General features: G+C 39.6%; 1 protein-coding gene across 6 annotated transcripts in view; it reads left to right on the forward strand.

Moving 5' to 3' along the window:
• PCSK5 (proprotein convertase subtilisin/kexin type 5) overlaps positions 1-13,545 on the forward strand; it is a 433,086-nt gene that overhangs the window by 183,339 nt on the left and 236,202 nt on the right. For all 6 annotated transcript variants that reach the window (XM_017664305.3, XM_017664306.3, XM_036991294.2 and 3 more), the window contains exon 9: positions 2,289-2,389. In XM_017664305.3, the coding sequence (XP_017519794.3) occupies positions 2,289-2,389 (101 nt within the window). The remainder of the gene's footprint in view (positions 1-2,288; positions 2,390-13,545) is intronic.

Here is a 13,545-nt window from a genome sequence, read left to right on the forward strand (position 1 = left end):
GTGTCTATACACTGAGCTATGGACCAGGCCTTCGGAAAATAAGGCTGCAAATTTACCCATAATTTCAAAGAAAGTAGAAATACCTTTCTAATGATCCAGCAGTCCCACTTCTGGGTGTAAATCCAAAAGGACTAAAAGCAGGATTTTGAAGAGAGATTTGCATACCCATGTTCATTCCAGCATTATTCACAGTAGCCAAGAGTTGAAAGCACCCCCTATGTCCACTGATGGGTGAATGAATAAAGAAAATGTGGTATATACATACAATGGAATATAATGCAGCCTAAGATGAAGGAAACCCTGCCACATGCTACAACATGGATGAGCCTTGGGGATGTTACTCTAAGTGAAATAAGCCAGCTGCCAAAGGACAAATGCCATGTATTTCCACTTCTGTGAGGTGCATAGCATAGTCACACTCATGGAAGCAGTAAACAAAATGTAGTTACCAGGGGCTGGCAGGAGGGAAGGTCATGCACAATAAAAAATCTTCTATAGATCTATTGTATAGCCATGTGCATATAGTTAATACTGCGCCATACACTTAGAAGTTTTCAAAGGGTAGATTTGTGGTATATGTTTTTTCATCACAGTTACAGAAGAAGATAGCTTTTTAAAGTCAACAAATAAAAATCCAGAAAGTTTCTTAATATAGAAGCAGGTAGGGCTCTATTTACACAGGCATCTTGCCAACATCCAGTGTGGAGATCCAGAAGATGGCTAGTTAATTAAGTCTATTAATCAAGAAATAACCATCACTGCTTGCCAAGCCCACCACCAGGGCTCTTGCACACCATTCAGTTACTCAGGGAAAGACTGTACGGCTTGTCTCATCTCTCTTACCACCATATCTATATGGTTCTATATAGTTTTGTTCATTCTTCCACTTCTTGTGTATCAGGACCTACCTGCTGTGGATAATCTGGGACCATTAGAGGCATCAAAAGGAACAGAAGGCAGAACTGACCACCTTATGTGAAACTAAGTCAACCGAATGTCAATCTAGATCCATAACCAATAATTAATCCACTGAGTCATCTTCATATGACACTAAGCACATGGAGAGAGGGACTCATTTCTAAGGGTGTAGGCTGCACTTTGTACCTGTGAAGATTAAATTTCTTTTCAAATCAACTAATCTTTATACTCCTCTTGAAGGATGCACCTTAGAACAGCAGGACTTTGTTTCCAGCAGCCTCTATCCCCCTACACCTTTCTGATGACCTTTCACCAACATTTTCTTTGCTGTAAAATATGGGTAACAATCCTGTCTTGATGCCAAAGAAAGTTTTACCATTGCTTCCAATAACTGAGGGCCACCAACTCATCTCACAAGCTGCGTGCCTTCCCAACAGGAGTGGAATTGGCCCCAAGGGGACAGAAACGGATGCTTATTGGGGAGGAAGGGTTTTATACTTCTTAGTTAGTACAGTGGTGTGCAAACTCTTACCTCATAGTATTTTATTTCTCTTGTTAAGGAGTATCTGCATTTTTCCCCCCTTAGCAAAATCATAAAATAAAGGTTCAGAAGCACCATCCATGCGGGTGGGAATGTTATTCAGTTACAGCTAAAATGAACTGGATTCAAACCAAGAGGGGGAAAATAAGATTTAATTATCACATTTTGATTATTTTTATTTTTGCTTGCACTTAATGTCATAGTTTCATATCAAGGACTGTTTTCAACATTGATTTTTGGTACTCATGTTAGATCTTCGAGGAAGTCTTGGTTTATCCATGCAACATTTCTATCAATTCCAAAAACAAGTCCATAAGTAAATGTTTCTTCTGAGGCAAAGTGTATGCTAAGACCGGCAGCTCTCCCAAAGTCACAGTCCTGGGTGGGGAGGGACCAGCCTGTGTGCTTTCACTCCATATCCTACCAGTGCTTAGCTCAGTGTCTGCTGGTTGGCTCAACATGTCTGCTATTATAAATGTTGAGGTAGTGAAAGATCTTTAGGGTTAACTAGAGCTGGTTCAGGTCTGTGAGGGTCTCAAATAAAATTGAAGGGGGCACTTGTACAGCCTTTATGTTTCAAGCCAAAGGTGGCCCCTGCTTCTGACCCTGGTTTTAGTAGAAATGGAGCCCGGTTTCCAAACCCGTCCCTTTTCTAAGTTGATTTACACAGGTGATTCTCTGGAAGTGAGATGGCCACAGCAGTGCAGGAATGACAAATTTTAAATAACTATTTCAACACCCCCTCCATTCCACTTTTATGAGTAAATTTCTACTTACATGTGACTCACATTGACCCCAGAGCCCTAAATGTTTCTCTTGTGTCTTCTAGATCACTACAGATCTGAGGCAGCGTTGCACGGACAACCACACGGGGACGTCGGCTTCGGCCCCCATGGCTGCGGGCATCATTGCGCTGGCCCTGGAAGCCAAGTAAGCCTTTCTCTCCATATGTCTCCACTGGCGGCAGCCCCTCATCTCAAAGACAGCTTACATATCCCCTAGCATACAATCCCTAACACAACCACCCAGAGTATAATCTTCCCAGTCTCCACTTTACGACTTCAGAGATTAAGGCTTTAAAAAGAATTTTTCCCTACATTAAGGTAAAAGGCTTTTGTTTTGTTTTGTTTTTATACCCTTAAAAAAATCAAACCGTGTAATTACTTTATTATGGAGTCATAGTGAAGGCATGCCAATTGGCTCCAACACTCTTGCCTAGTTGAGGTTTTTAATTCTAGTCTGGGAATGTTCCTGGGAGTCTCAGAGCAGTTAAATCTGCCCACTTTCTAGACCCTTTTCCTGCAGAACTGTGAGGCAACTCAGATTCCATGACAACAGCACTGTCACAGACTCCCTCTGGAGGACAGACTATGTTGAGTTCATCTGACAGAAGCCCAGGAACAAGGATGGCCCACTTACATTAAATCCTGTTTAATGTGGTCAAACTCTGTGCCTAAAAGATCCCTGTGAAAGGTTCCATTGGGTTATTTGCAATAGGACCCATATCTTTTTTAAGTACCAAGAGATCTTGTTATCTTAACATACTTGAAATAATTTGTCTTAACTCTTTGAAGACCCAATACAGTTCTATACTCTTACCCAACATTTCAAAATCCAAAATGCCCAGAAAACTGAAAGCTCCTTTGCAGATGTTACACAAAAACTTATTTGATGGCAACGCTTTCTCTGAACTGATCTGAGGCTATTTACAGTCTTTATGTATTGTGCAAATTCATACATTTCACTGCAGAAATATTCATGTATTTGATTATGAGAGGCTAACTCAGCCCCCACTGGAAGTTTTGTGAAATACATGCAAAGGACACCATATCTGAAAAAATTTTGAGTTCCAAACATATCTGATCCAAGGATTTTTTAGAAAAGGGATTGGGATGGGCAGGGCTGTGCTCTGAGGCCTCCTGCAAGAGGATCATAACAAAAAGGAACTGAAACATGACGTAAGTGCTTTTCCAAAAATAGCCTTTCACCCCTGCCCTAGGGAGGGATGGACACATTCTTTCATCTAGTTGTGCCCTGATGTACAGCAATAGGTATGACAGGAAAAGAGTACAAGAATGATGACGAGACCCAGGTACTTTAATATGAAGAGTACCATCTCATTCTCAGGACACAGGTGACCAAGCATTTACAGCTGCTGTGTCTTGAAGGCAGAGAGCCTATATTAAGGTAGTGGGGCCTTAATGTAATGTGGATACAGTAAGTTACTAAGCCACACAGAGCCTTAGACTGAGAAGCAGAACACAGGTGCTGGATATGGGTTTCATAGTCTGTTCAGGCTGCTATAACAAAATACCATAAACTGAGTAGCTTCTAAACAATAAACGTTTATTTCTCATGGTTCTGGAGGCTGGGAAGTCCAAGATCCAGGCACCAGCAGATTCAGTGTCCAGTGAAAGCCCATTTCCTAGAGCTCTCATGGCAGAAGGAAAGGGCAAGGGAACCCTTTGAGGGTCTCATAAGGGCACTAATCCCATTCATGAGTGCTCCACCCTTATGACCTAATCACCTCCTGAAGGCCCTACATCCAGAGACCATCACATTGGGCATTAAGTTTCAGGGTAGGAACTGGGAGGGTGCAAATATTCAGACTGCATAAGTGCCATTTCTTCGGATGGCCTCCTGCCTAAGCATTGGTGTTGAAAGATACCCAGGTTCCCATGAATGTTTATATTTCTTTCATTTTAATGAGGTTAAATATTACAACATGCTAGATCTTTTCAAGTGTTAAGAGTTTGGGTCTGGCAAGGAACTGGCACATTTCCTGTTAGATTCTCAGTTTACAACTTTTCACTGGACAATTCTGGAAGCAGAAATAGCAGTTAAATAAATGTCTGGGTTTTTAATTTGGTGACTGTAAATTGGATTTTTGAAAAATATATTGTCTTCCTTCCAAAATTCTGGGTTGTTTCTCAAGAATATTTTCCTGTCCAAAAAATATAGAAGGAAAAAACCAGGAATTCTTCCTGAACCTCCCTCCTCACCTAAAAAAGATATAAACTCTCTCAGACTTGGCAACCAAATACGTTCACTGACTATAGACCTCCATGATACTCAGTCCCTTGAGGTATTACTTTAACATGAATATTTTCAACAATTCTTTAAACTGCTGTTTAAGTTCAAATGAAATGTCCTCACTTATATGCCTCACACAGTGGTTAAGGTCACTTTGGGGTTGGGGACACACTGAGAGGTTGCATCTGTTTTCTTTTTCCTTTGAATTTTGATCATTTTTTGAGATTTATTTTTGCCAAAATCTGATGGGTAGAAGGTTGCAAGGTGCACTTTACCTGGAAAAGTCCACCGTATTTTAAGATTTAAGCCATACAGTTTAATCCTGGGGCCAACGTACATGGTAAACAGACTGATAAGAGGAGAAAGTCTCTACTTGTAAGTGAAGTGAAAACTAGGAGAAAGAGGTTTCAGTAGTTAAGAGTGAGTCAGACATTGATGATAAAGTGGGATCCCATAAGCAGTGGGCCTCTTGCATGAGTGAAAAGTATCCAGAACTATGAAATTCTAGCAAGGAACTCAAATAATAATGAACCTAGGCTCCAGGCCTTCAGAAGCTAGGCCTTGCAAAAGTAGCTCACCCACTCCCTCAGCCCCCCACCCTGGCTTCACACTATTACTTGTCAACCACACTTGAACTTGGTATTTTAAGATCCAGCCTTTACTCTCACAAGTCACAGAGCCTGATCTTCAAGATGTCCCTTTGTAAGGAGAGAGAAGAACTAGCCACAGCTGGGCAGAACTATGGCACAGGACACTACCCACACCCCTGCGCGGGTCAGATGAGTAACCAGGTGAGGCTGAGTGTTCAGGCAGAAAGCTGCAAATGGGCTGCCAGTTCCCGTTTACCTGCGTGGCCCTGCAAGCTCCACCCTACAGAAAGAAAGGCATCATTTCTCAGTCACTAGATTATAGTGTTTGCTCAGGAAAGCTCCCACGTGTGAGCTGCCCCCAGCCTGCTCTCTTTACGTCCCCCCCTGCCCCCTGTGCTGGCCTGCCCTGGCAGGTTTGCCTGGATCTGTAGTCCTGGGTCCTCTCCAGCTACTTCAACCATTGGCCATTCTGATTATTCTTGCTCCTCTAAAGTCAGGGCTTTCCCCAAAAACCTTAGGTAACTTTGAGAAAAGAAAACAAATACAGAACAGAAACAGATGCATGTAAGGTGTCCAGATCTCTTATCTAAGCTCAGTACAGGTTTGGTCATGATTTTACTGCTAATAGGATGCCCAGGCCATCCTTCTCCAATGGGGCCCACAAGAACATGTATGGAAACAAACTCTCCTGTAACACCCCCTCCAAACACTTGGGTAAATGTGCACTGCTCTCAAGACTTGAAGGATTTCCAGTTCCTCTAAATATCTGCCTCCTTTGCCTTTTTTTCTGGGTTTGAGCCTCTTTAAGCTTCCCAGCACTTCTGACCATCTAATCATGAACTTCACCTCTCCAGTAAATTAGGCAATTTCTTCCTCCCAAAGATGTTTCTCGAGTGCAGATAGCTCTAAATCCTTACCCTTCTAAAAATTGTGAGCCATTTCAGAATAAGAGAAAATACTTTATCCTAAAAGAGAAGGGAGAAAACTGTTTTGTGTTGGGGTACCATCATCATATTTGTATTGATTCAGAGGTTTAAAATATTCCAACTGTTTGGAGTTTGTGGATTTGGGAGGTAATTTTCTGGTTTTTCAGCTGAGTGAATGGGGAATATATGATCAGTAATTATAAGTGAACTAATTACCATTCTGTCCATTGCTACTTAAAAAGATGTCTTTTATATACCCTAATGCAGAAAGTTCAAACAGAATGAGTATTCTGGAAGCAGATTTCTTAAATGAAGGCAATAGTGAAACATGACTAAGTTTTATGTGAGCAACCTAGAAGAATGCCAAGGCACATTTGTGAGGTGCTTTGCATCTCGATGCTAGTATATATTATTACCAGTACTCTAGGCCTGTGGAGAAGCTTAAAAAAAAAAAAAAGGATGCTAGCAACTGATGCTTCATATAAAATGGTTTATAAAATAAAGCTGAAATTATGGACATTCATAAAAATATAGTGCTCAGAATCATAAACTGTTTTTTACTGAAGGTTTTCCGGACCTGAGTTGGGAACTATTAGCAAAGAAAAGCTATTTTAGTAGAGTATTTCATATGTTATCAGCCTTAGCTTGGGAAATTCAAAATTTAAATTCATCAAAGAAACCTTTTGCCTTCAATTGCAAATGGTCTCTCACTGGAAAATTGAATAATATATCTTATCTTCAGCAATCAAGAAATGTTGCATAGTGAATGGTAAATGAAAGGTCTAAGTGGAATAGAAACTTCTAAAGATATTTAGGACTTAGAAGGAGAGTATTGATTATAAAGAATCTTCCACAACTCCTTGTTTTAAGTGACCCAAAAGCTTTTTCCTCAAATTTCATGTCTCAAGGGCCATAGGAATTCCTTCCTTTAAGAACACCTAATATATATATCTAGATCTCAATTTAGAAAATAAACAAATTGGAGTGACAACTGTTCTGTACCAGAAATGCACTTGGAACATATTAAACATTAACTGCCCCTGGTATGCCACAAACACACACACACATGCATGTGTGTGCACATGTGCACACTTGCATACACACACCTGCATACACACACACACACACGTGTCTAGGTAGGCTTATCTACTTTCCTCTTACTATACCTCTTTGTTCTCTCCTATTTCAATTCTCCTGTTATCACTGGTTTATAGACTATACCATAGAGGTATGTGAAGAACATAGAATTTAGAATATATATAGAGAGAGAATACATTCTGGATAACTTAGTTTATTATGGTGCTACAGATGTTTTTGTTTGTATTATCTTCCAAACGAGGTTTAAACTCCATGAGATGAGGGATTATGCCTTACAATTTTTATTGATGTGTATATAACAAATATCTGCCACATACTAAAGAAAATATTGTAAGCATTATGCTAGGAGCTAAGTGAATTAGGCAGGCATACTTCAAATATTTGTAAAGTATGTCATTTGCCTTAAAAGGTTCATATAATCTCATTAGGGAGGCAAATGTATGTTAATATTATCATATATTACACAAATTATTTAAGAAAGTCAATGAAGTAGTTTTGGAGGAAAGGTTATGGAGCATGCAGGATTCTGATGAAAACAGAAATGGTCAGCCTCAGAGACCCAAATTGGAGCCTCAGTGCCAAGGCACTTTTATGTCCTGCAGGACACCTAAGCACTATATTTGGCACAAGGTCAATTCTAAACACCAGTCCATTCAGTTTGACCTTAATTTTTGTACAAGGGAAATGAGGTTAACAGGATTGCTCAATTCTATATATTAATTTTATCTTTCATTTCCTCTAGTGGATATTGATTAGTGACTCCTCTCCACATTGTCTCAATTCATCTCTTACCCAGTTTTCTTATCATTCCTTAGAACTGGGCTGAACCTGGGTAAAATAAAGACATGAAGTTATTCCCTCCTTTGAATTCCAAGAGAAGTCCCTCTCTTGAAATTAGATTCCCTCTACCTTTGATTGTTAGTGGAAAGGATGATTGAGACATGGAAAGGTCAGCGTGTGAAGAATTATGGATGTGTTGAGCCACAGGATGATTCACACCGTATGCTGTTGATTTTGTAAAACTATACTGAAAATTCTCTCTGTAGGAAATTGAACCTACCATCTGCATCTCTAGTAAACCTCAAAGTCCATCTATATAAGTTTTATGCAGTTCCCACTGATGAGCCATGAGATGCCTTTGTTTTACTTTTCATTATTCTCTGTCTTACCTATGTATATTTCCAGTAGAAAAATATGGGGAAATGCCCAAAATAGCTGAGATACAATTATGGTGAGAGTTACTACCTATGAATAGTTGCGGGGTGGGGGTGGGGGGGGTCTGAAGTTTCTAACAAGCTGGGTTAAAGGGACCAATTGAGGGGCTTCAATGTTCTAGAACTGAGCATCATGAAGGGCAGCCACATAAGAATCTGATAGACACAAACATTTCTAAACATTAGGCTTAACATCTTAGGCCTGATCTGTTGTAAACCATTCTTATCTTCTTTGTTTTGTTTCAATGAAAAACACATTTCAGTATAAAATGTTCCATTAAAAAATTCTCCTGAGGGCCACATTCAGCTGTGAAATGTTGCGGTGGGTGGGCAGCACAAATGCATTTGGTGGTTGAGGTGAAATCGCAGAGAACATATCAACTCTTCCCTCTTAGGTGAGCTTCATGTATTTCAATTAGAACTCTGAAGGCACATAGACAAATAGTAGGAATACAGGCATACATGCCCAGATTCTCCGTGAGTGCAAGGCTGGAGAAGGCCCTATCACACATGCCCGGCCTCACAGACTGTCAGAGTTTCTTGTGTAACATAGTTTGGGCTTGGAGTTTAACTGAGATTTCTGGCACAGAAGGTTGGGATATCTTCTGTGAGGAAGGCAAGGACGGTGAGGAGGGGAGCTGAGAAGGTTTGTGAGGCACAAACAGCACACATTTCCACTGGAGGCCGAGCAGTCAGAGCAGGGATGTACTGGCCTGGATTGTTCCCTGTAGTGAAATAATTGTAACCAGACCCACAGAGCAGTTACCATGGGCCTTCTGCCAGGACCGTGCATGAAAATAGCTTTGTTATGTCTGCATACACACAGACAATACACAGTGTCCTCTTGCACTTTGCAAGTTCAAATTACATAGAAGCCAATTTTCACTGGACTCAGCTTTGTACCTTAACTAGTGGTTAACGGTTTAAAACAAGGCAGCTTCCAAAGGTCCTTATTATTGGAAAAGCCCTGGTCAGCAGTCCCATCCACCTTATGTTACCTTGAGATTTAGCCAGTGTTTCCCATCCCCTTCTTGAGATGAGGAAACTTAGAAACCTGATGGATAGTTGAGTTGCCTAAAGACTGAACTGAGGACAGATGAGTTATTAGGTGATTGTAACCCACCTCTTTTGCTTGGCTGTATTTTTAAAAATAGATTATACACTGACTGTGTTTTGCTCTTATTACTGTAATAATAAAAATTTCCTTTTTATTATTATTAAGGTATCATTGATATACACTCTTATGAAGGTTTCACAAGAAAAACAATGCGGTTATTACATTCAGCCTTATTATCAAGTCCCCCCCAATACCCCATTGCAGTCACTGTCCATCAGTGTAGTAAGATGCCACAGAGTCCCTACTTGTTTTCTCTGTGCTACACTGTCTTCCCCATGACCCCACACACACCATGTGCACTAATCATGATATCCCACAATCCCCTTCTCCCTCACTCCCTGCCCACCCTCTCACATCCCTCCCCTTTGGTAACCACTAGTTCCTTCTTGGAGTCTCTGAGTCTGCTGCCATTTTGTTCCTTCAGTTTTGCTTCGTTGTTATACTCCACAAATGAGGGAAATCATTTGGCACTTGTCTTTCTCCACCTGGCTTATTTCGCTGAGCATAATACCCTCCAGCTACATCCATGTTGTTGCAAATGGTAGGATTTGTTTCTTTCTTATGGCTGAATAGTATTCCATTGTGCATATGTACCACATCTTCTTTATCCATTCATCTACTGATGGACACTTAGGTTGCTTCCATATCTTGGCTATTGTAAAAAGTGCTGCAATAAACAAAGGGGTGGTATGTCTTTTTGAATCTGAGAACTTGTATTCTTTGGGTAAATTCCAAGGAATGGGATTCCCAGGTCAAATGGTATTTCTATTTTTAGTTTTTTGAGGAACCTCCGTATTGCTTTCCACAATGGTTGAACTAGCTTACATTCCCACCAGCAGTGTAGGAGGGTTCCCCTTTCTCTGCATCCTCGCTGCATTTGTTGTTCCTAGCCTTTTCGATGTTGGCTATCCTAACTGGTATGAAGGGATTCTCATTGTGGTTTTAATTTCCATTTCCCTGATAATTAGCGATGTGGAGCATCTTTTCATGTGTTTGTTGGCCATCTGAATTTCTTCTTTGGAGAAGTGTCTTTTTAGCTCCTCCACCCATTTTTTAATAGGGTTATTTGCCTTTTGGGTATTGAGGCATATGAGTTCTTATATATTTTGGATGTTAACCCCTTGTCAGATATGTCATTTACAAATACATTCTCCTATATAAAGATTATTTCTTAAGAAGGGTATCTCTCAGTCCCTTTGTAATCCCAAGTTTGTCCTTGTATGGCTGGTCAAATGCTATTTTCAAGCATCATGTATCATACATTAGAAATATTTCATGTTAGAAATATCCAGTTTGTGATTTCACCTAAACAGTAACCCTTGAAGACTGGGGGTGGGAAAGGCCTTCATTGTCCTCTGGGATTTGACTAATTTCATAGTAATTATATCATTATGATATGCCATCTTCTCTATCACCTTGACAAAACCCCATCTCAGAGGACACTATAGCTGAGGATTCTATAAACAATGATACCACTCAGAAAATACAAGGTAGGAAGCTTCTCTCAGTTTAAGCACAGGAAAAAAAAAATAGGTGTATAAGAAGAGACTTTTGGAAGGAAACTTCTAATCTCATTTTATTTTTCCCATCTCTGAAAAATGTGTGAGAGAATACGGGTATTGCTAACACAGACCTCAGATGGAATCATTCATTCATACAACAGACATGCATTAATGGTTTACTATCTGTCAGTTCCTATGCTGGACATTGTGAATTGAATGATGGATTAACACAGACACAGAACTTTCCTCTTATTTGGGGAGGCAACATATAAAAAAACAAATGAGAAGTACTGAGAACAACCTAGAGTAGAATGAGGAACAGTAATTGGATGAAGGCAATGGTAAAGGAAAGACCTCTTTGAAGAGGTGACATTTTAGCTAAGACACAAAATATGAGAAGGAAGGAAACTGTTGGAGAAAACTGGACTGAGTATTTCAAGAAGAGGGAGGAGCTGCTTGGGAAGACCACATATCTGGAACAAGCTTACTGGATTTCAGCAACAGGAAGATATGTATGGCTATTGTGAGCTGAGGGCTGAGCCAGGTCTTGTAGCTCATCATAGAGCACGACAGAGATCTATCGGTCCTTTAAGGAGGGAGACATGACTTAAATTTTTTAAAGGTCATTTCAACATCTCCTTAGGGAAGTACTGGAGTGGGAACAAAGTAGGTAAACCAGTTTGGAATAGCTAGTTCCATAGCGTGGGAGAGATTAGGGCAGCTCAGTCAAGGTAATGGCAATCGGGATAGAGGGAATTAGAAAGATCTGACGTACATTTTGCAGGTACAGCAAATGGGATGAATTAGGTCATGTTCTTTAGAGGAAAGGAGAAACTCCAGACTGAGTTCTAGTTTCTTTGCTGAGCTCTTGGATGGATTGCATTCCACGTAATTGAAATTAATACCTTTATTCTTCCCAAGGGATTCTGAGAATTAGCTCCATAAATACCTAACTGGATAAGTCCCCAGGCTTGCAGGTTTGCAACAAGACCTGTAGCAAATCCCGCCTACAATTACTGACTGCTTTGGTACATCAGCTCCCTCAGAAATTTATTAATTAATCCTTAGGAAATGCTTTTCACTGAGACCATGATTGCTGTAAACAACTGAGACAATTTACACTTTGGAAAAGGGAAGAAATAAAGAACTTGGATTTATTTATATTATACATTGCTCATCTACCAGCCTGTCCTTTAATTAAATAGGTACTTTAATTTAAAGGGTGCTAATAGCAAATTAACTTTTGTGTGGTTAGCCCATAAGACTGCTATAGAAGATCTAATGTATTAGTGGGTTTACAAGAAGTATGCAAAATTTAATAGTTAAATCTAGCCTCTTGAAGGTTTGTAGTTTTTATTCATTGCCAGGAAATGTTTGTTCTTGATAGTGTCTATGGTAACACTCCAAATACTATCAAATATAATTTTCCTTGCTAGTAATAAGAAAAGTTGACATTTTTTTTCAGGGTCCAGTATATTTTGAAATCAGAACCTGCTGCTTAATCACTTTATTCAGAGCCTATTTCAGTACACTCTGTAAAATGACTTACTATTTGGCTTTATCAGATACTACTATCTTTGTATTTGGAATTTCTCAGATATATTCCTAAATTCTATATTCAAACCCATAGTTAAAATTCAAGCCCATTTTTATACCAAGTGTTCTTGGGCTGAATTTTGAATCCACCTTGCCTATGGCTACATCATCTTGACCTGTGATTTTTTTTACTTCTTGGACATTTTTTCATCCTTTGTTCAGAAAAGCATAATTGTTCCTAGTGACGCTAGAATCTAGTTTTTGTATTTAGCGGACTTTAGCATTCTTTTTCTCTCTGTACTTAGAGGTTTTTAATCATTATACATTTTGCCATCAGCATGAGAGAAAAGTAAAAGAAATATAAGTGACAGATTGAAGAGCATGCCATTTCAAGATTTGTTCATCCTGACATCAGTAAGTCGAATATGGTATTTGATGTGTACAAAGCTCAAAGCAACATATTCATAGTGAAATAAACTGTGATACCTGAAATAGAACACACAACACAGAGAGGCATTTTGTCTTTATACACTAGCTTATGTCTTACTGTCTTGGACTATGTTTTCATTTCTCTATTCAAGATGATGCTGAATCTTACTGAGTAGCCCTACGTGTGATGAAGGTAAAGTAAAGTTGTATGTTCTTGCATATCCCAGGGAAACAATAGGCCTGCAAAACCTGATTGTGTCATGCTAATCAGTAAAGGTCATAGCACATCTGACTGCAGCATATACTGTGCATGAGGCAAAAGGCTCTTCTTGCCATGGGCCCCAATTGAGGGAAGAAATAGTGTGTAAAAACACTAAAAGGTATAATTAAGAATAAAATCATGAAAAATAAAAAATCAGCTTTCACTGAGTGCTGCCTCTGTTCCAAATACTGAGCTGAGTGCTTTAATCGGTTATCACATTTAATCCTCAAAGCAATGCCATAGGCATTACACTGTATTTCAGCTGTGGAAAACAAGGCTTAGAAATTTGCACACCACCTCTCTATTTTAAGAGTTATATACAGACATGGTTAATTATAAGAGCTTCATGACAACATAGTTAATTATAGTTGGCTGCAGT

This window comes from Manis javanica, chromosome 2 (genome assembly GCF_040802235.1).
Source record: "Manis javanica isolate MJ-LG chromosome 2, MJ_LKY, whole genome shotgun sequence".
Lineage (NCBI taxonomy): Eukaryota > Metazoa > Chordata > Mammalia > Pholidota > Manidae > Manis > Manis javanica.